Source organism: Phacochoerus africanus, chromosome 14, assembly GCF_016906955.1.
Source record: "Phacochoerus africanus isolate WHEZ1 chromosome 14, ROS_Pafr_v1, whole genome shotgun sequence".
Classification (NCBI taxonomy): domain Eukaryota; kingdom Metazoa; phylum Chordata; class Mammalia; order Artiodactyla; family Suidae; genus Phacochoerus; species Phacochoerus africanus.
Window position 1 is genome coordinate 51989748 of NC_062557.1, and position 20872 is coordinate 52010619.

Below are 20872 nucleotides of genomic sequence, written 5' to 3' on the forward strand. Positions count from 1 at the left end.
AATTACAAGGACAGCTATTCAGGAAAGGTGCTGGTACGCTGAAGGCGGCGGTTGACACCAAAACAAAGTAGTACCCCAATGGAGGAAGCGGTCCTTGGAAACAGAGGAGGGCAGAAACGAGACCTATGTTTGGAAAGACGCTTATGTTTCCAGAATGCTTAGGTTCCAGGAATGAGTGGACGAATAGGGACTGGAGAGGTCTGAAAGGTAGGGACTACGTCAGCGCGGAGGAACACAGTCTTCGCGGCTCCTGGAGAGATCATGTGATCGCAGAGAAGGGCGGGGCGTCACGTGGCGAGTGCGAGGAAGTAGAGCCGGCTGCGGCTGGGGGAGCCGGGCCAAGGGGAGGGAGGTGGGGCGCCAGGGGCCCGGGCCGCCCCCCCCCCCCCGCCCCGCCCCCGGGGGGCTGCGCCCGCTCAGCTAGTCTACATGAGGCCCGCAGACGAAGCCAGGCCTCTCCCAGCGTCCAGTTCTCTTTTCCTTTCAAACTTTTCTGTGTTACTGCTCGGAAGCTCACATTCCCTCTGGACACAGGGCTGTTCTTTCGCTCCCGGCCAGGGTACCACCCTGCCACTAAGACCCTCCCCACCAGGGTGGCCAACACCCTCCCCTCAGGTCAACAGCTTGCTCCTTACCCTCTGCCCAGAGTCAGGGTGGGTGTGAACAAAGCCCCTTCATTTCCCCCAAACCCAGAGAAGGACCTAGGGCAGCTTTGGTTTCAAAGTTATAATGCATGGTTTAAGTAGACGAAAGAAAAAAAGAGAAAGCTCGTTACAGGTCTGAGGGACTCTAGGAAGAAGGGAAGCTGGAAAAGGAAGGGAAGGGACAAGTTTGGGGAAAATCCAGTGGCCCAAAATCCCAGTTTCCCACCCACAGCCCAGCCCTTGGAGTGAAGAATTAGATCAGTTTTGTACAAGAGTTTTTAAAAAATCAAATCACAACAAAGCTGGCTTGGCTTCTCTTTGAGCCTCCCGGATTACCGAGTGTCTTTCGCTCACTCTGGCCAGTCCTGTCTCCACCAGACAATGTTTCAGCTCTCCCAGGCCTCCGCTTTATGTCCCAGTCTGGGGTTTCCGGGGAGTGCGAACACGAAGTTAGAGTGAGGCTGCTTCAGAATCTGGCCCATGTGTCCATCCAGACTCCATACGGAGTGCAGGGCTCCCAGGGCAGAGAGGGGTGGGAGGGGCAGACCCTGCCCAGGCAGTCCTCACCGTTGGCCAGGGCACCAGACGGCCTCCCGAGGGCTCACCCTCCCTTCCCCCCCACCCCAACTCAGGTGGAGGGGGAGCAGCTGTCACCAGAGCCTATGTTGGTGAAGGTTTCGACTCAGCACAGAACGAACATCCGCGGTGAACCTGGGACGACAATTAACTTGCATTGGTAGAGCCCTTACGCTGACCTCCTCACCTTAGCGTGAGGCAGCCTCGCTGAAGCCGGGCGGTGGAGACTGAGCTGCAGTTTGCCCAACACCCACTGGCTAATTGAGCTTTTGTAAGAAGACCTGGCTTCAAATGCTAAGTTCTTAAGGGAAAAGAGATAAGTGAGTAAAACAGAACACATTTTTATTCTCTCTTGGGCTCCCCCGCCTCCTTGGTGTCTCGCTTCCTTACCTGAGGGCATCCAGCATAGGAAGCAGGTTGAGGAGGGCGGTATCGCTGGGGTCACTGAACCAGGATTTGATGGGGATGGCATTGTCTGGGGAGGGTGAAAAGGCACGTGAGAAGAAGCAGAGGATTCAAGACAGGCTGCTCTTCCTTTTATTTGGGGCTGGGGATCATTACTTTAAAATACATATGCCCCCCCCCGCAACTCAATGACCTGACTAAAACCTTCCAGATGTATGCTGTTACAGCAGTAACTGACAGAACACTGTAAATCCACTATAATAAAAGTGTTTTGTTAAAAAACCTTCCTTATTTATCCTCCAAAATAAAATTTCATCACTGTACTGCATACCAGTGAGAAGCGTCTAGTCAGACTTACTGCCACTGTGTTTTACCTGAAGGAGATTTCACGTGAGAAATCTGAGTTAGGTGGGGGAGGGCCGGACAGCTCACCGAAAAGCGAAAACACCGTGCATCCTGACCTACTGTAAGCCAGGGAATCCCAGCTCCGTGCATTCAGATCTCCGCCTCAGAACCAGCTCCTAGTCCTGCCAGACTCACCACCTTCCCCCATACCTGGATGGCTCCTGTAAGCCCCTGGGGAGTTATCCAGGATCACAATGCTGGAGAGGTCACTGTGGACCACAGAGAGGTCCTTGATGTAGCTGCCCAATTCCAAAGTGCAGTGCTGGAAGGCAGGGTGAGCTGGGCATCAAAAGGAGACCCGCCCTCTGTGACTGCTCCCCCGAGCCCAACAACGCCCATAGGCTGCCAGTTCCTCAGCAGTGTGCCTCCCCCACGACCCAGGAGGGCCCATGCCAGGGCAGCTACCTCAAACTCAGATCCCCGCCCCCGCCCGACGGCGTGTCTCCCAAGCCTCACTCTTCCACCTGGACTCTAGCCCCTTACCTGTCTGTAGTATCTCCTCTTGAGAATGCTTCTGCTATTGTCCAGTTTATCTGCCACGGCAGAGCCGTAAATCTCCATGCTTGCTGTGAACACGACCAACTCGTACCACTGGCTCACCTGAAACAGATTGGAGAAGAGGACGGTGTCGGAAGAAGTGACCTCCATTTAGACATATAGTTCCCTTTATCAAGACCCCAGCATTGAGGAGTTCCCGTTGTGGCTCACTGGTAACCAACCCAACGAGTATCCATGAGGACGCAGGTTCGATTCCTGGCCCCTGCTCAGTGGGTTAGAGATCTGGCGTTGCTGTGAGCTGTGGCGTAGGTCACACACAAGGCTCAGATCTGGCACTGCTGTGGCTGTGGCGCAGGTCACACACAAGGCTCAGATCTGGCACTGCTGTGGCTGTGGCGCAGGCTGGCAGCTGCAGCTCTGATTCGACCCCTAGCCTGGGAATTTCCATATGCTGTGGTTTCAGCCCTAAAGGAAAAAGGACGGGGGCGGGGGGGGGGGTGTAGTTCCCATCATGGCTTGGTGGAAACGAATCTGAATAGCATCCATGAGGACGCAAGTTTGATCCCTGACCTCACTCAGTGGGTTAAGGATCCGGCATTGCTGTGAGCTGGGGTGTAGGACGTAGACATGGCTCGCATCCCGTGTGGCTGTGGTGTGGGCCAGCAGGTACAGCTCCAATTCAACCCTAGCCCGGGAACCTCTATATGCTGTGGATGCAGCCCTTAAAAAAAAAAAAAAAGACTCCAACATCAAATGTCACAGAGAACACAAAATTTTGAAACTGTCCTCAAACGCTGAGTCCTAGGCACCATGCGCCCTTAAGATTCAGAGACACGAGAACAAAAGAGCAGGAAGGCTGTGGAAGAGGAGAACGACAACAGCAGGACACATGAACCCAAACTACCCAAAGCCATTCTTCAAGCGGTCTACAACCGCAACGGCCTAATCTGTTTCTCCTAATCCCTGACTTCCTCCAAACCCTCTAAACTCCCAGAGCCCTGAAACCCTTTCTTCATCACAGAGCTCCCTTTAGTTTCCGCAGACTCACCACTTCCAAGAAGAAATCCACATGGGGCCTCTTGTGTACAAAAAACCGGACGGGATGTTTGTCTATCACCACCTGCAGAGGAACAGAGAGGGGCTGGGAGACGTCCTGAGCAGGCCTAAAGGACACCCCGCCCCGCCACGGCTCTACTGCCTGCCTCCCTCCTTCAGGCTGCGACTGGAGCCAGGGGATGCGCAGGGAGCCGGGGACCAGATGCTCTGGGATACGGGGAAAGAGTCTGAGCAGAAGAGCAGACATGCCTGTTCCATCCCTTTGCACCCCACACACCTTGAGAATGAAGTCAGGAGGCGTTCCGGGCCGGACTGTGGGCCTCAGGACCCCATCGTGATGGGAGTGAATAAGCGTCTCATCCAGATCCAGCACCAGGATCTTCCTCTTCACCTGGCCTGAACCACAGCAGCAAGGGATAACACCCACCAACCTCCAGCAAAGACCTGGAACCCTCCCTCACCTCGGGTCCTTCCCAGCCGGCATACTCACTTAGCCGATTTCGGGACACGGGAGATAAGGGAAGGATATCATATCGAACGGTTTGGTACTGAATTACCTGGGAACATCAAGAGAGAGAGTTAGAAGCCTTGACAAGGACAGTGACCAGAGGCAGCACATGTTGAACATTTACCATCCGCTGGCCATCGTGTAATTTAGGGCCATGTTATTTAATTCTCAAAGCAACCTAACAACAACAACAACAACAACAACGCCATCTCCATTTTAAGGATGAAGAAACCAAGGCTGGGAGAAGTTAAATACCCTGCCTCCGACTACACAGCCAGGAACTACCTTCAGTTGTTTGCTCCTCCAATTTCACGAAGACTCCATGAAAGCACGGGTTTTGTCTGCACTGTGGCTGTGTTCCTAGACCCCCACGACAGGGGTGCTCAGCTAACATGAGAAACAGTGCAGTGGCGGAACCCGCGTTGTACCTGTGCAGGCCAACCTAGACCCTGCCCTCTTAACTGTTAATATCATCCTGTGACGTGGAACAAAGAAATGCATGGCCCTCACCCCCTCCGCTGCAAGAATTCCTTGCGACAACTCCTGTCACCTCCTGTTGGGAGCTGAGAGCCTCAGACTCCTTGGTGGAGAGGGGGCAGGAGTCAGAAGGGGAGGTTCTTGGGTCACTAAGGGGAACGGGGGATGAGGGAATCCAGGGGTTGTCAGGTCAGCTAAGTTCCTCTGGCTGGGAGCCACCAGGCCTATTTTAACCATCCACCTGTCCTTTTCTGCCTCTACGAGCCAAGTCACAAGTTGCAGAGAACCTCAGCCCTCTGAACGGCCTCCTTATCCTGGTACCCAGGGCAAGGCAGAGAACACTGGAAAGCCTCACTTGCCAAGCCGACTGACAGAGTATCAAGAAGGCCAGGGAGCAGGAAGGGATGTGAGTGGGAGGTGAGAAAGGCACAAGGGTGTCACCAGGGTGGCCTTCCAGCTTCTCCAAGCCTTCTCTAGAGGCCCCTAGTTCCAGCACTCAGATCTCTCCCTTGCAAAGCCGGGAGATTCCCTCCTCTGCTCTTTTCTTTTAGGCAGAGACAAATGCGCGACAGTCCACCCCTGGGCCTGAAGCCTCACCAGAACCAGGCTCCCCACTTGCACACCCAGGGGCTCTGTCCCCCTAATCCCAAAGGCATCTGCCCTTCCTTTCTCCCAGGGCCGCCATGAGGGCCGCAACAGCTCCGGTGTCCCGCCTGCTATCTCGGGTTGCACATGCTGGGCATGTAGGGAATGCTGGAAGCATCTGCCAGAAAGGGGGTGGGGGGGGAGAAACCGGATTGGAAAGGAAGGAAGGGAAGACAAAAGGCTGTCTGGGGTCGGTACTGCCCAGAGGAGAGCGAGTCTTCGGGGCACCAGTCTCTGCCTGGGCTGGAGCGCGTCCCTGCATCCAGAAAAGAAAGCTGATGTCTCAAGGGAAGAAGGGATGCTCCCAGCAAAGCCAGGCAGAGAGGACCACAGCTAACATGCCAGGAAAGGCCCAGGGGCTAGCCGCACACACGTCTCAGCATCTCTGACCCCAGACTCTTTGTGGCTTCCGACCCTTGTCTCGGGGAAGGGGCCTGCTGACAACCATGACCACCCAGAACAATCCTCACCCCAAATCAGCAAGTGGAACGACCGGACTGATAAAGAAGACACTGAATGCAAGGCCAGGCCCATTTCCCCAAACCAGCAAGTCAACCACCACGACCACTCAGGGCTTTTCGAGAAATCCCTTGACCTGGGCAGGCCCTACTTGGTTTTAACTCCTCAGGCTTTACGGAGCTGTGCCGGAGTACAGATGCGCTGCATCTCAGCTCGCTGAATCCTCCCCCATCTCCTCCAGAGGACTCTTCCCCCCGCGGTGGTGAGAACACGGAGCACATTTATCAAATGATGTTGGCCTAAGGAGCTTTGACCTTGGAGATACTCGGGTACACTCCCCACAGTATCCTCCACAATGCTGGGGTCTCCTGGAGACACAAGCGTGCCCTCAGATTCAAGCCTTCCAACGGACGGGCACCGGCTGCTGCCAGGCACACCCAAGCTTTACTGTGCCCCCTTCCACAACCAAAGATGCCCATCACAAACGCCTCTTTTTTAAGTCCCAGGGTCTTAATAAATCCAAATATTCGCATCCACACTATGAAATGAGTTTTCAGGACCTTTGGGGACAGGAATTCCCTTCATTTGGGCTTCTCCTTCACATCCAGGGCTTTTCCCAAGTTCCCATCCTTGTTTGTCACATATGCCTTCCCACCCACCCCCACACCCTTGGCACATGAGCCTGTCTCTCCCCGGTTCTAAGATCAAACACACACGGAGGTTTCAAATAATAGGAGGGTCTCTAACAAGCCCACATCAACAGATCTGCTGCCATCAAACAGGTGTTCCCCGCCTCTCGGTTTCTTTAGCAACAGCTCCAGCTTTCTTAAAGAGCGCCCCACCCACCACCCTATCCCCCAAGAATTGCCAAACCCTGTTCTCGTCGAGCCCCCCCCCCCCCGCGCCCCCACACTCCCCACGTCTGTTCTGCTACAAGGGTCTTCTTCCTTCGGCCCATCCCACCCTAAGCCCAGCTATGGGTGCTCTAATTCTCTAGCGGGAGAAGCCGCCGCCAGGACTCGGTTCCTAGGCCCAATCACAGGCCCGACACTTTCCGAAAACCCCAGAACACAGCTGACACAGAGGTCCCCACCACCACCAGCGCCCACCCAGGCTCACCGTGCGGATCTGCCTCCGCAAAAGGTAAATGAAGAAGCTCCAGAGCTTGGCGGCGAAGGCCACGAACGTGCGCAGCCCCAGCAGACACTGCGTCCGCATCATCCCGATGACCCCGGCACCGCCGGCCCCGGGGCCCCCGCGGCCCAGCTCCGCCAGCCCCCCGGGGGCAGCCCCCCGCCACCGGGAGGGGGAACGGGGGCCCCGAGTGGCAGGAGAGGCTGCAGAGAGGGGCAGGGAGCGGGCGGCTCAAAAAGCCACCCCCGACGAGGGGAAAGCCCAGCAGAACGGGGAGCTGGGGGACAGGCGTGGGCAGCCCGCGGGGGCCCACATGGGCGGGGAGTGACACCGACGGCTTCGCGGAGGTTGCGGGCCGAGACAGGTTGGGCCACGACGGGGTCCTCCGAGACCAGGAGGGAAGGGGATGGAGAATTGGGGGAGGGGGCTGTGGGGGAGGGGGCTAGGGAGAAGGGAGGGAGGGAGAAGGAAGGGGGAGGGGAAGAGGGAAGCGGAGGGTGGCCCGCTGCGCACGCGCGCTAGGGGGCTGCCCGCGGGAAAGGGGCGGGCGGGGGCAGCGGCGCGCGAAGGGCCGCGCCAGCGGCGGCGAACGGGTCGGCTGAGCGAGAGAGCAGGGAAGGAGGGGAGGGGGAGCCGAAGCGCGCGGATTGCTGGACCGGAGCGGCCTCCCCCTCCCCGAGATCGGGGGTGCCTCAGCCGCTGGGGAGAGGGGCTGCAGCCTCTGCAGCTGGATTTCCCACTCTGACAGGCGCCATTTTACCGCCCAAAGGGCTCCCTCCTCCTTTCTTCCCCCCTCCTCTTCCCCTCTGACACTACTTCCGGTGGTGACGTGTATTCGCTTCACCGGGACCGAAGTTCTCCGGGCTCGGTCTATAGGGGTGGGGATAAAGGAAGCGGAGGTGCCCCCACCAAGGCCCCAGTATGGCGCATGCGCGGAGGGTGGCAATGGGGCGGGGCCTGGAGCAAAGCAGGCCCGCCTCGGAGGGCGTGGGCGGGGCAGGGTGTCGTCACTTGCCCCCGAGGCTCTGACGGCGGGACCTGCTCCTGCGGCCACCTCCCCCTCCCACAAACAACTGCCCCAACGGCTCTTCCTGCCCTGGTCACGGTAAAAATGTGGAGAGGGGCGTCGTCCCTACATCTGTGCACCAGGGCTCAGGAGGGGCCGCTCTGCGTCAGTGCCCCCGAAATAATGAACCTAATCACCTCTCCAGACTATGCCTGGTCTTAGCCTTGGGAGGGATCATTTATAGGGGGCGGGGCGGTGGAGCGTGACGCCATCAGAAGGCGTCTGAAGAGGGTCGGGACGCGTGTTGGAGATGTTGGAGTCGCTGTTGGCTTTTGGTGGCCTGGTGCTCCTGCGGGGTGAGGATCACAGGGACAGGGCCTTCCGAGTAGGGCACAAGGGGCGGAAGTGGAGAGGAAAGACCGTGGCTCACAGCCAGGGGTGGAGGGCGCGACTGGTTCTTGAATGCTAGAAACCTCAGTGTTCTCCGGTTGCTTATCGTCCCTCGCTCTCCCCAGACTCCGTAGAGTGGGAGGGGCGCAGTCTCCTGAAGGCACTTACCAAGAAATCTGCACTGCGGTGAGTATCCCGCAGAGTCTCGCTGTCCTCCCCGGAAAGGGAGCGTGGGCTCCACTCTTTGACGCTCCCCCTTATCTCTGCCTCAGTGGAGAGCAAGTCCACATCCTGGGCTGTGAAGTGAGCGAGGAAGAGTTTCGTGAAGGTTTTGACTCCGACGTCAACAGACGGTAGGTACCATTGGGAGGGTTTTGATTTAATTGGATTTGGAACCTCTTTTGCTGAGGAACGTCCCTTTCAGCACCAGTATGTAGTAGTTGCTACTTAAAATATTTATTGAATGGATGGATGTGGGTTTTTTCAGGAGATGGGAATTAGTAAGAGGAATGATAAAGAATGGCATCTGGGAGTTCCCGTCGTGGCTCAGTGGTTAATGAATCTGACTGGGAACCATGAGGTTACGGGTTCGATCCCTGGCCTTGCTCAGTGGGTTAAGGACCCGGCGTTGCCGTGAGCTGTGGTGTAGTTTGCAGGCGCGGCTCAGATCCCACATTGCTGTGGCTGTGGTGTAGGCCGGCGGCTACAGCTCCGATTAGACCCCTAGCCTGGGGAACCTCCACATGCCGCGGGACCCGGCCCTAGAAAAAGGCAGAAAGACCAAAAAAGAAAAAAAAGAAAAAAGAGAGAGAGAGAAAGAATGGTATCTGGAGGTCATAGAAGATGAGAGAAATAGAATAATAAGCCGACAAGGACAGGTTAGCACCAGAGGCTGGACTGGAGGATAAGAATAAACATGTTCTGCCTTTTGAGTTACTGAGAATCTGGTGGACCATACATAGATTCCAAACTTGGATCAGCACTAACTGCAGGGTACATAGGGATTTGTCCTTCAGGCGGAAGTTTATGCAGAATTAGGGAGGTACGGAAGGCATACATGGGAGATGGGAGAGCTTTCTGAGGTCGCACAGAGGTACCTGATACTAAAAGATCTTATAGTGCGAGAAGAGTTATCCTCAAGGCAGTGAGGGGGGGTGGTCATTTGAAAATTTGGGAGGAGAGTGATCACATCGTACCTGTTAGAAAGACTCTTCCGGTGACCCCAGTGTGGAGAATGGTTGGGAGCAGACAGCCTGGGCACAGGGAAACCAAGCGGGAAGGCTGCTGGCAGTAATTCAGGGTCAGTCAGATGGATATATGAACCAGTTGAGCAGTGAACAAAGCAGACGCAATTCCTGTTCCAGTGAAGCTTGAAGAATACTGGTAGGAGGTGACAGAGGCCTGGTTTAAGGCAGTGGCAGTAGGGATGGAGCGTTTGGGACAAGTGTAAAAGGACTTTAGCAGGGAATTTCCAGGACTTAAAGATTGATGTGGGGTAGAGGAAAGCACCCAGGTCGGGAGGTCCCTGAATCCACCTACGCTGGCTGGTTATGAAAGATTTCTTCCTGGTCTGCTTAGCTAAGTGGAAGCGGGTAGTTTACATTTGTCTGTTGAGCCTGCCTTAATTTTGTATCAGCTGTTGTAGTAGAGCTGGATGTTACGATGGCATCCGCAGAGAAGCCGAAGGTGGGGAGGAGGGGTCTGGGAACACGTTCTGCCACCAGGAAGTTCCCGAGGGTTTCTGGTCCATGCCAGTCTCTTTTCCTGCATTGCTTTTATTTGTAGTTAGTACCACAGAAGATTCCGGATCTTTTCTAAGCCGTTACTGTGTAAGTAGAAACTCTGTCTCAGGTCCTTTCCCTTTATCCATCCAGAGAGTGATACACTTTAGGCACCACTCAGGAAATATTTGATAATGGTGATAGCTAACATCTCTCAAGCATTAGTATGTGTCAAGCCTTGTGCTCGATGTCAGGAGGTCAGTATTTCCATTTTACAAAAGAAGAAACTAAGTCCTAGTGGGATGAAGTAACGTATCAGAGGACCTTGGGCAAGTAGCAGACCCAAGCTTGGAGCTCAAGGCTGTCTCACTCCCAGAGTCTGTGCTCTCAATCACTGTATGCTACCTCTTAGTAAAAACTTTTCACTAACATTGAGACTCTTAGTGACAGTGGAGAAAACAGAGCCACAGAGATCGGAAGCTGAAGTCGGAGGTTCGAGGAAGGGGCAGTATAAAAATGTCTCTTGTTTTCTCCTTGCAGGCTGGTTTACCATGACCTCTTCAGAGACCCTCTCAACTGGTCAAAGACTGGGGACGCTCCTCCTGGGGGGCCCCTGGAAGCCTTGAGAGCCCTGTGCAGGAGGACAGTCCCTGGCCCTGTCACCATTGCTGTGGATTCTCTCAGTTGGCTACTGCTTCGCTTTCCCTGCATCGCAGTCTGCCAGAGCCTGCACGCTCTGAGCCAGCAGGACTCCGGCCGTGGTAGAAACAGATTGGGATCTCCAGTCTTTCCGCTCTTTAACCTTGATTCGGCGTCACGATTTCTCCATCATGCTACCTACTAATCACACTTTTTTTTCTCTTCCACGTTCTTTTCTCCTCCTTCATTTCACTCAGCCATCCAACAAACACTAGAAACAGAGCAGGAGTTCCCATTGTGGCTCAGCAGTACTGAACCCAGCTAGTATCCATGAGTTGCTGTGGTGTAGGCTGGCAGCTGTAGCGCCGATTTGACCCCTAGCAAAGCATGTCCCATACAATTCTAGATAATGGGAAGATGAAGGCTAACTCTAGTCAGGTCTTTGCCTTCCAGGAACACAAAGTCCCGTAAAGGGTACAGACAAGTAAACAGGCCATTACAAGATGGTCTGACAAGGACCGTGGTGATAATGGATGGAGCAGAGTTCCTTACGGAAGGAATGTCTGAAAGAGGAGTCAGCCATGGGCACTGGGACTAGCCTGAAAGTACAGTGGGCACTAGAATGGGCTTTCGAGTCTGATACCCAGCTTTGTGTGAAGATGTTTGGGGAGTTTCCTGGTGGCTCAGCAGGTTAAGGGTCTGGCCCCGGAATTTCCACATGCCACAGGCACAACCAAAATTATTAATAGGTATTTGGTTTTTCAGTGCTTCCACCTTCTCTGTAAAAATCAGGGGGCGAAGGGTGGGTAGGGAGTTTATGGTATTAAGATGAACCACTTGGCATTGCAGTTTTTGTAGATCAGATATAATCAAGTTTCAGCAGCTGTGCAAGTCTACCTAAAAACGCAGGTGTTTTTGTGTAGCGCCTGACACCCTGTAATTGTGCTAAAAGGGGAAGGAAGAACAGAGGGGAGCTAAGGCACTGGCTGGGGTCTTAGCAAGTTGCAAACATTGTAAGCAGTTCCGTGAGTGAGAGATGGGGCTGGAAAGCAAGCAGAGACCAGATGCTCCAAGTGTAAATTCCCTCCTGAAGGCCTCGCAGAGCAGCTGGGGATTGAGGTCAGAGTGGTGCCTCGATCGGGCGTCCATTGAGTAAGAAGGTGGTAGAGGTGAGGGCAGGGCAGGGCAAGGCGGTGACCCTGGCCCGGGTCCCCGTCGGGGTTGTGGTTCTGATGGAATGAGGGCCTCTCCTTCCTTTTGTCCTTTTCACTATTCCGTCCCAGCCCAACCCCTGAATGTTCCCTCCTGCCCTTCACGCCCTGTGCTTGATCCTCCCCAGGTGACAGCTCCCCAAGAGAGCCGGTGCGTGTGCTAGGCCTGCTGCATGAAGAGCTTCATGGCCCAGGCCCCTTGGGAGCCTTGAGCAGCCTCGCTCAGACCGAGGTGACCCTGAGTGGTACCATGGGCCAGGCCTCGGCCCACATCCTCTATCGGAGGCCCCAGCAACGCCCAGCCCGCCAGGTCAGGAGAAACTGAAAGCTCGGGAGGCCTGGAGGTTGGGGTCACACAAAGAGGAAGAACAGTAAAGAGCTGAGACAGTGGAGCACTCTCCCGGGCTCTCGGCAATTCCCTCCATCTCCCCAGGCCCCTGCGAGGCAGATTGTTTTTTTTATCCCCATGTATAGCCTGGAAAGCCCAGATCCTATGAGCTTATTAACCAATGAAAGACACTGCCTTCCGGGCAACGGAAAAGGAGAAAAGGCCAGGAGTGGTTCCTGGAGGGGTGAGAAACCAGTCCCTGGGAGGTTTGAGGGGCTGAAAGGCAGAGAGCGGGGCCCAGAGCAGCCTTTACACGGGTGGCTGGGAGCAGGGGCTGCAGGTCTCGGTTCTCTCCAATTTGTTTAGTAAGATGGAAAAAGCCTTTTTAATACTCTTCTTTCTTCCCCCAGACTCAGTGGTTCGCCATCCTTCCTGACTTCAGCCTGGATCTCCAAGGGGGGCCGCCGCCCGAGTCCCAGCCCCACCCGGATCCTCACACTCCCCCGGTATCTGAAGAACCAGGCCAGCACAGGGGCTGGAGGTGGGGGTCTGGAAAAAGGAGAGGAGGCTAAAAACTGCAGAGGTTGGGGGTGGGGTCAGGGATCCACAGGGCAGAGCGGCAGCATCACTCGTACCTGCAGGCGGACCCCACGACTCATTTGACCTTCAACCTTCACCTGTCCAAGAAAGAGAGAGAAGCCAAAGACAGCCTGACCCTGCCCTTCCACTTCAGCTCGGAAAAGTAAGGTTGGGGCTTCGGAGCCCAGGTTCCCGAGTTAAGCCCAGCATCTGGGCCTGAGAGGTGGGGTGACAGCGGGTTGTTGATTAACCTATGACTTTATAGGGGCCGAAGTCCACCTCTAGTGGTTCTCCACCCGTCTAAATCCCTGCAATGGCAAAGGGCCTTAACGTCTCTTCTCGGTTAGAGTCTTGGGTCCCAGCTCCACCACCCGGTCCCCAGAATAACCTGGCCTGGGTTGAGCCAGACCACACCAGACCTTGGGGAAGCAGCTCTATCTCCGACACCATTGACGGGAAGCTAAATGCATTGGCAGAGGCAGGTTATTAAGAGCTTAGTGAGGCCTGTTGTGTGCCCAGTGTGTGGGCGGGTGAAGCAAGACAGCAGGATCCTTGCCCTGGAGCTGCTAAAAACTTGGAAGAGTATCCTTGCACCAAGTGGTGCTTCAGTGCTGAGAGGCCAGACAAAGGGACTTGGACCAAAGAGGGAGTCCAGGCACGGGGAAAGAGGGTATCCGGACATGACTCTCACTGCCACCCTTGTTTTTGCTCAGGCAGCAGGCTCTGCTGTGCCCAGGGCCAGCCCAGGCTACCAGCCGCATCTTCTATGAGCCGGATGCTTACGACGACCTGGACCAAGAAGACCCAGATGACGACCTAGATGTTTGAGTGGCCGGGAGAGCTGACTGGACTCTAATGGGGGGGGGGGCCTTGGGCCCATAACCACCCTTCCTTTGTCTCTGGTGGCCTCACCCTGTCTCTGCCCCGACTTTGTTCCCTGAGTCTGAAGGCCCTGCCCTGTGACCCATGAGCCAGGCAGCAGCTTCCAGTTGGGACAGAATGCAGGCGGGGGTGGGGGGGGCAGAAGGGGAGGTGAGAGGATAGGAACAGCCCCATGCCCTTCCCCAGCCTAATAAAATCTTTACTTTTTAATTAAAAAAAAAGACTCCTTGGTCACTATTTAAACAAGAGTTGGGAGCGAATGGGACTGGAGGCTGGCAATAGCCCCTTTCATCAAAATGGGGGGCCTGGGTGCCAGAAGGGTGGAGCTGGCAAGGCCTTGCACCCCATTGGCGGCAGGAAGTGATTTTTTTTTTTAAACAAGTAGGTACACTTTAGGTTCTAGGCTCCCTGCAAGTACCTGAGTTGAAAGAAAGCAGATGCTCTGAAGGGAGAATAAAAGCCTACTTTCCAAAACATAGTTTTATTACTGTACAAAAAGCACACACTCTCCCCTTTTGGTCCCCCCTCCCAACCCCCCAGGAACTGTACACGGTGTGCCAGGCTGGAGTGACCGCAGGCTTCTGCTCCGCACTCTGCCCACGGGCTGAGCTCTCTGCCCCAGGTCCTTTCAGATGTCTGGGGTGCCCTATAGGCTGCCAGGCTGGGGCAGGGCAGCCCAGCTCACACGTACTCCTTGGCAGAATTGGGCTTAGGGTAGGAGCGGGGTGCACGGTACCCAGATGGGCCCTCACTCCCAGGACAAGAGCAAGAGAGCAGCGCACCTCCCAGGAGGACCAGAGAGGACCCTGCCCAGCCAATGAAGATGGCAGGGCCAAACTCATACCTGTGGAGAGATGGGACTGGGGTCAGAAGCCCTGGCCTGCCTCTCCCAACCCCAGGACCCCAGACCCTTAGAAGGTAGGGCTTCCATACTTACTTCACGTTCGTGGGGACCAACGGGTTATAAAAGTCTGTGACAATCTGGTGGCCATACCAGGAGCAAGCTATCAACGCACAAAGACCTGGAGAAGGAATGAGGATTCAGACATTGTGAACGCCCCCCCCCCCCGCCAATCCAGTACCACGCCGGCCCTCACCACCCCCCCAGGATGGGGCCGGAAGAGAGTCCCTGGGCCCACCTGCCAAGATGAAAATGATGCCTCCAGTCATGGCTATACGGGCTTTCTTCACTTTGTCGTCTCCCCCACAGTTTGTACACTTCATGCCCATGGTTGCCACGAACATGGCCATCAAACCCAGCACCAGGGAGACCACCATTAGGGCTCGGGTGGCTTGCAGGGCCGCTGCGGGGAAGGCAAAAGGATGCCATCGTTGCTGGAAATGCCAGCGGCCCTCGGAGGGCTCCAGCCTCCTGAGTCGCTGACCGAGCCCCACTGGTCGCTAGTCTGGGGCCCCCTTGGCTCCCGGTCCCGGGCCAGAGCCGGTGGATCCCGCCCCTCCTGACTCCGCGGCCTTCCCGCTCCGCCCCGCCCTTTCGGCTCTAGGATCCGCCCGGGGCGCCAGGGTTTCGATGAAACTGCCCCAGGGAGGGGGAAGGGTGAAAGGGGACGTCGAAGAGGAGGCGAGTTGGTGGCCGCAGCCCCGGAACCCCGGCCGCGGATCCCGGCCCTCGTCCCAGATCTGACCCCACTATCGAGGCCACGGTTTGTGGCTTTGGCTAATCGGCCGATAAGATTAGGAGCCGCAGGCAGCCGCCCAGGCCCGACAGGGCGCACAGCTCCTCGGCCCTCGGTCCGACCCGGCGGCCTCCAGCCCGACCCGGCGGCCTCCAGCCCAAGCCGCCTTTCGTCCGAGAAAAGGGCGGGAGAAGGCGGAGGCCGTTGCCTCCTTGGGGCGGGGGGAGGGGGGAAGGCCCGGCTCCCCGGGAGGCGCTAGGGCCGCCAAGCCGGGGACGAGGCTCCTCCAGGGCCAAGAGGGGACGCGCGCACGTGCAGCCCCAGAGGCCCGCGGCCGGCCGGCCCCACGGCTCCCGCCCGACCGCTTCCGCTTCCTCCTCTCCCACCTGCTCCCAGGCAACCCAGGAGGTCGGGCCCTGGGACCCCGCACGCCCCCCCACCCCGACCTCGGCCCTGGGCGCGTCCGCCCCGTCGGTCCCACGGCCTTACCGGACAGGGCGAGCACCGAGTCGTACATTTTGCAGCTCATCATGCCTGTGCTCTGCGTGACGCAATCCATCCATAGCCCCTTGTACATGGCCTGGGCCGTGATGATGTTGTCCCCCGCGTACGAGCTCATCTGCCACTGCGGGATGGCGGTGCAGGCCACCAGGCCCACCCAGCCCAGCAGAGCCATGGAAAAGCCCAGCAGTTGCAGGCCGGAGTTGGCCATTTCCGCCCTGAGAAAAGACGAGGGGCGCCGGGTGGGCGAATTTTCAGTCAGTCCAGGAGACAAAAAAAAGTTGGTGGTCAAGTGCCTGCAAATCTAGTCACCGAGGTAGACACAAATCGACCCCTGGGGCCGGGGGGCGGGGGAGCGGCGAAGGCCTCACAGAAGAGGGAACAGGGTTGGTGGCCGGCGAAAGCGATCCGCGAAGACCAGGCGGTTCCCTCCCGTGCGCTCGGCGACCCTCCCCAAACAAAGGTTGGAGGGGCCCTAGGGGCGCGGTCCCGGAGTGGAAGTCCCAAGGTACCCTGGGCTCTCGGCCCGAGGCTGCAGTGCGAGGCCGAGGTGGCTCGGCGGGGAGCAGGCAGGTGCGGGCGCACAGGTGCGGCGCACCTGAGTATATGTAGGGCGTCGGGGGCGCGCCCCCGCGGGCTCTGGGAGCGCGAGGGGGGAGGGGCCGGAGGGGCGGCCGAGGGTGACCTGACGTCACCAAAGGGACACTCACCTGAGCCGGAAGTCCTGGCCCCCACCCCTCCCGGCCCAGGTAAAGAGGAAGAAACCTGAGCACCAGGGTCACGCCCCTCGACTAGCCGGGCTCAGACCGCCGGAGGGGAGGAGGCGGAGTCTGCGCCGGAGTCCCCAGCTTAGAGTAAGCCCCTCTGGACTGGAGGTCCCTGGGGCTCTAGGTTGTCCCTTGCCCTCTCCCCAACAGGTGCGCCAGGAACGCGGTGGAGCCGGAGCGGGGGGGATGCCCCGAGCCAGCCTTGATGCCGCCTTTCCCGCCCGCGGGGACTCTCGGTTTCCACCCTAGGCGCTCTTTGTCCCGCCCTACTTTCCGCCCTCATCCTCTGTGCTTCTCTTTTTCCCTTCAGTGTCCTCTCCTAGCCAATCCCACCTGCAGGGGCTCTGGCTCCAATCCTTCAGAACTGCCCACAGCAGCGGTGTTGGCGTCCCCGTCCCTGCCTGAAGTGACAGCGTTTGGGCCCATGGCACCCCATGTCCCCAAGGTCACTGTCCCACCCTGCCTCAAGGGTGCTTCTAGCAGAAGGAAGAAACCACTGAGCCGGAAGCCAGGCAAGGGTGGGAGCAGAGAAAGGCTGGGTCAGAGTCTTGGCCACACCTGTCATTCCCCTCCCTGGAGTCTTTGCGGGCTGTCCTCACCTTTTCTCTACCTCCTCCCTGAGCCCTGCACACGCTTCTCTCCTTCCTTCTGATCCTGGACCTGCCTCTTTGTGCGTCCCCCCAACCCCCTCACCTTCGGTCTCCCAGGACGTCTTGGCTCTAATAGGGCCTTTAATTCAGCCCGCAGACTCCCACCTCACCCTCGGGTTTCTTCTCTCTCTCCGCAAGCGATGGCCCCACCCTTGCTCCCATCTCCTGCAAGCATCCCCCATTTATCCATTCCTCTCTCTTTTTTTTTTTTTTTTTTTTAGGGCTGCACCCGCTGCATATGGAGGTTCCCAGGCTAGGGGTCAAGTCGGAACTGTAGCTGCCAGCCTACACCAGAGCCACAGCCGCTCGGGATCCAAGCCATGTCTGCGACCAACATCACAGCTCATGGCAACACCAGATCCTCAACCCACTGATCGAGGCCAGGGATCGAACCTGCAACCTCATGCTTCCTAGTCAGATTCGTTTCCTCTGCGACACAACGGGAACTCCTTTTTTTTTTTTTTCTTCATTCCTCCTTCATCTGTTATCATCTCCCCTTCCTGCCTATTCTGTTTCCAATGTCATGCCTCTCTCTTTTAGTCTACCTTTGTACCCTATCTCCAGTCCCCTTGGGGCCCAGCATCACCAAGTAGTCTTTCTTTGCATCCTCCTGTGCGAACAGCGCTGCCAGCCTCGTCCTGTTTCCTCCCAGTCTACCTCCCTTCCAACCTCCTGACACCTCAGGCTCACAAGCCTTTCTTTCCTTTTGGCCCCACTCATGGAACATGGTATACACCACAGCTACGGCAGCACCGGATCCTGAACCCAGTAAGTCTTTCCTTCTTTTATTCAATAAAAATATTAAAGGGGGGGAGTTCCCTGGTAGTCTAGTGGTTAGGATTCAGCACGGTCACAGCTGTGGCCTGGGTTCAGTCCCCAGTCTGGGAACCGAGATCCTACACGAAGCCCCTGCTCGCTTCCGCCCAAATAAATAAATAAATAATGAAACAGCCCTTCGCACTCAGCTAATTAACCTGCTTTTCTATAAAATTCAGCCTTTATAAACTCTTCTACCTTTTTTGTCTTTTTTGGGGATTTTTTGTTTGTCTGTTTGGCCTTTTAGGGCTGCGCCTGCAGTATATGCAAGTTCCCAGGCTAGAGGTCAAATTGGAGCTGTAGCTGCTGGCCTACAGCACAGCCACAGCAACACCAGATCCGAGCTGCGTCTGCGACCCATAGCACAGCTCACAGCAACACCATATCCTTAACCCACTGAGCAAAGCCAGGGATCAAACCCACATCCTAGGGATACTAGTCGGATTAGTTTCTGCTGCACCACAATGGGAACTCCTAATTTTTCTACTTTTTTTTTTTTTAAGGTGCTTTCCAGCTCAGAAATTCCACAGTCTCATTACTTAAATATATCCAGCTTCTTTCCAACTGAGACCATCTCAGCCCGAGCCATCGTCACCTCTTGCCTGGACACTGCAACTGCCTCCAAACCAATCTCCCTACTTCCCTGCTTGTCATAAAAATCTGTTCTCCGGAAGTGACTTTAAAAAAAAAATAATGGGAGTTCCCATCGTGGCGCAGTGGTTAACGAATCCGACTAGGAACCATGAGGCTGCAGGTTCGATCCCTGGCCTCGCTCAGTGGGTTAAGGATCCAGCATTGCCATGAGCTGTGGTGTAGGTTGCAGACGCGGCTCGGATCCCGCGTTGCTGTGGTTCTGGTGTAGGCCGGTGGCTACAGCTCCGATTCAACCCCTAGCCTGGGAACCTCCATATGCCGCGGGAGTGGCCCAAGAAATAGCAACAACAACAACAACAAAAAAGACAAAAAAATAATAATAATAATAATGAGGAGTTCCCATCATGGCGCAGCGGAAATGAGTCTGACTAGGAACCATAAGGTTTCGGGTTCAATCCCTGGCCTCGCTCAGTGGGTTAAGGATCCGGCGTTGCCATGAGCTGAGGTGTAGGTGGCAGATGCAGCTCGGATCCCGCGTGGCTATGGCTGTGGTGTAGGCTGGCAGCTACAGTTTCGATTCGATCCCTAGCCTGGGAACCTCCATATGCCACGGTGTGGCCCTAAAAAGCAAAATAATAATAATAAACTTAGATCTTGTCACTTCCTGTTTAAAATGCTTAAAACGTCCAATGGCACCCTTTTGCTTCTATGGCCCTACCAGATTTAGCAAATAAATGCCATGTTATGGCTTCCCAGGCTCTGAGTCAGCCACACTTCCTGAACTGTACTATATCCCTTCCCAGGGTGCCTTTGCACTCTGTCCCCCACGCCTGGGTGCTCTGCTTCGTCTACCCCACCCAACCTTCCTCTACCCGGCTAACCAACGCGTCCTTCAGCCATCAACTCAAATAGCACTTCTCCCAGGAAGCCGGGCCTGACCCCCGACGCCAGACTGAGTCAGATCACCTTGCTGAAAGCTCACTCCGCTACTTGTCCTTTGCTTTCAAGGCTCTTATCATAGCCTGAAACTATTTACCTTGTGTGGTAATTTATTCAACGTCAGTCTCCCCGCTGTACTGCCAGCTCCAAGAGGGCAGAGATGTGTCTGGGTTTTATCACCAATAAATCTTTGACGAATGGATGACTGAAATGGCAAATTAACAAGACTTTCATCCACTTATTCGACAAGTATGTTCTGAGGGCTTCTAGAACACACCATGCTTGACACTGGGGCTGCAGCTGTAAGCCAGAGAGATAAGGACACTGTGCTCAGACAACTTAGATTCCAGAGGGAGGAAGCAGGCAATAAAGACATAAAGCAAATGGTGCCTGTCTTGCAGGCAATAAAATAGGGTAATGTCACGAGGTTGGGTCCCCTCCAGAGGGAGGTCAGGGACACCTTTCTAAGAAGGGACTGTTAAGTAACAAGCCACTCACAGAGTTCCCGTCGTGGCTCAGTGATGAATGAATCCGACTAGGAACCATGAGGTTACAGGTTCGATCCCCGGCCTTGCTCAGTGGGTTAAGGATCTGGCGTTGCCATGAACTGTGGTGTAGGTAAAGCAGGATCTCTTGGGAAGTTCCCTGGTAGCCTGTGGTTAAGGATTCGGCGTTGTCACTCCGGAGGCTCAGGTTCAATCCCTGGCCCAGGAACTTCCACATGCTGTGGGCATGGCCAAACAAGCAAACAAACAAAAGCCAAAAGGAAACAAAATAAAGCAGCACCTCTCGACCTCAGCCAGGGACCCGCGCTGCCACAGAGACAATGCCAGATCTTTAACCTAGGGGGCCACCATGGAACTCCTATAAGTCAACAACAATAATGAGAACACAGAGGAAGATGATAAGCCGGATGCAGAAGTTGTCCAATTCCACCCTAGTCAGGAATTTATTCTTGGGCCTCAACTGCCTCATCTAGAAAACCAGAGTGATACATACCATTATGCCTGCTTAGGAAACCGGAGGCTGGTCTCGATGCTCTCCTCTGGTTCCGCCTGGAGTGCATTTTGAGATCCGGATCTGGAAAAGGAGGTAAAAAGCGACAAACTCATTTTATGAGACTACGGTACTTCTGCCACTGAAGTCAGTTACGGATTATATTAGAAAAGTATTATAGACCCATTTCGTCTATAAATATATAGATGCAAAAATCATGAATAAACTATCACTTAACCAAAAGTAACAATATATTTAAAGAGTAATACATCTCAACAGAACAGTCTGTCCCAGGAATGTGAATGTTTCAATTAGACAATCCATTAATGTAATTCACTACATGAATAGATTAAAGAAAAAACATACATAGTTATCTTAATAATTAAAAAAAAAAAAACAGGAGTTCCCG

The 20872-nt window shown here is 55.5% G+C and overlaps 3 protein-coding genes across 5 annotated transcripts; 1 reads left to right on the forward strand and 2 right to left on the reverse strand.

The window, feature by feature from the left end:
* Nucleotides 1-711: 711 nt before the first annotated feature.
* On the reverse strand, nt 712-7336 carry CTDNEP1 (CTD nuclear envelope phosphatase 1). The gene is made up of 8 exons (XM_047757766.1): nt 6793-7336; nt 4075-4141; nt 3862-3980; nt 3577-3648; nt 2514-2630; nt 2181-2292; nt 1611-1695; nt 712-1355 (listed from the first exon to the last, which is right to left on the reverse strand). The coding sequence occupies exons 1-8, from the start codon at nt 6892-6894 to the stop codon at nt 1295-1297; spliced, it is 735 nt and encodes a 244-aa protein (XP_047613722.1). The 5' UTR covers nt 6895-7336; the 3' UTR covers nt 712-1294.
* Nucleotides 7337-7918: 582 nt separating this feature from the next.
* Nucleotides 7919-13762, forward strand: ELP5 (elongator acetyltransferase complex subunit 5). 2 transcript variants are annotated; one of them, XR_007131812.1, is made up of 8 exons: nt 7919-8169; nt 8329-8389; nt 8476-8556; nt 10465-10685; nt 11903-12084; nt 12513-12643; nt 12744-12844; nt 13395-13762. XR_007131812.1 is itself a non-coding variant. In XM_047757765.1 (8 exons), the coding sequence occupies exons 1-8, from the start codon at nt 8124-8126 to the stop codon at nt 13507-13509; spliced, it is 903 nt and encodes a 300-aa protein (XP_047613721.1). In that variant the 5' UTR covers nt 7919-8123; the 3' UTR covers nt 13510-13759. The 2 variants fall into 2 exon arrangements, 1 of the variants encoding a protein (XP_047613721.1); XM_047757765.1 differs by having other exon boundaries at nt 12513-12608; nt 13395-13759.
* A 263-nt stretch (nt 13763-14025) lies between these two features.
* CLDN7 (claudin 7) lies at nt 14026-19638 on the reverse strand. 2 transcript variants are annotated; one of them, XM_047757767.1, is made up of 5 exons: nt 19565-19638; nt 15690-15919; nt 14703-14867; nt 14501-14585; nt 14026-14407 (listed from the first exon to the last, which is right to left on the reverse strand). In XM_047757767.1, exons 2-5 carry the CDS (start codon nt 15910-15912, stop codon nt 14245-14247), a joined length of 636 nt encoding a protein of 211 aa, XP_047613723.1. In that variant the 5' UTR covers nt 15913-15919; nt 19565-19638; the 3' UTR covers nt 14026-14244. The 2 variants fall into 2 exon arrangements, with proteins under 2 accessions (XP_047613723.1, XP_047613724.1); XM_047757768.1 differs by lacking the exon at nt 19565-19638 and adding an exon at nt 16214-16295.
* Nucleotides 19639-20872: the final 1234 nt, after the last annotated feature.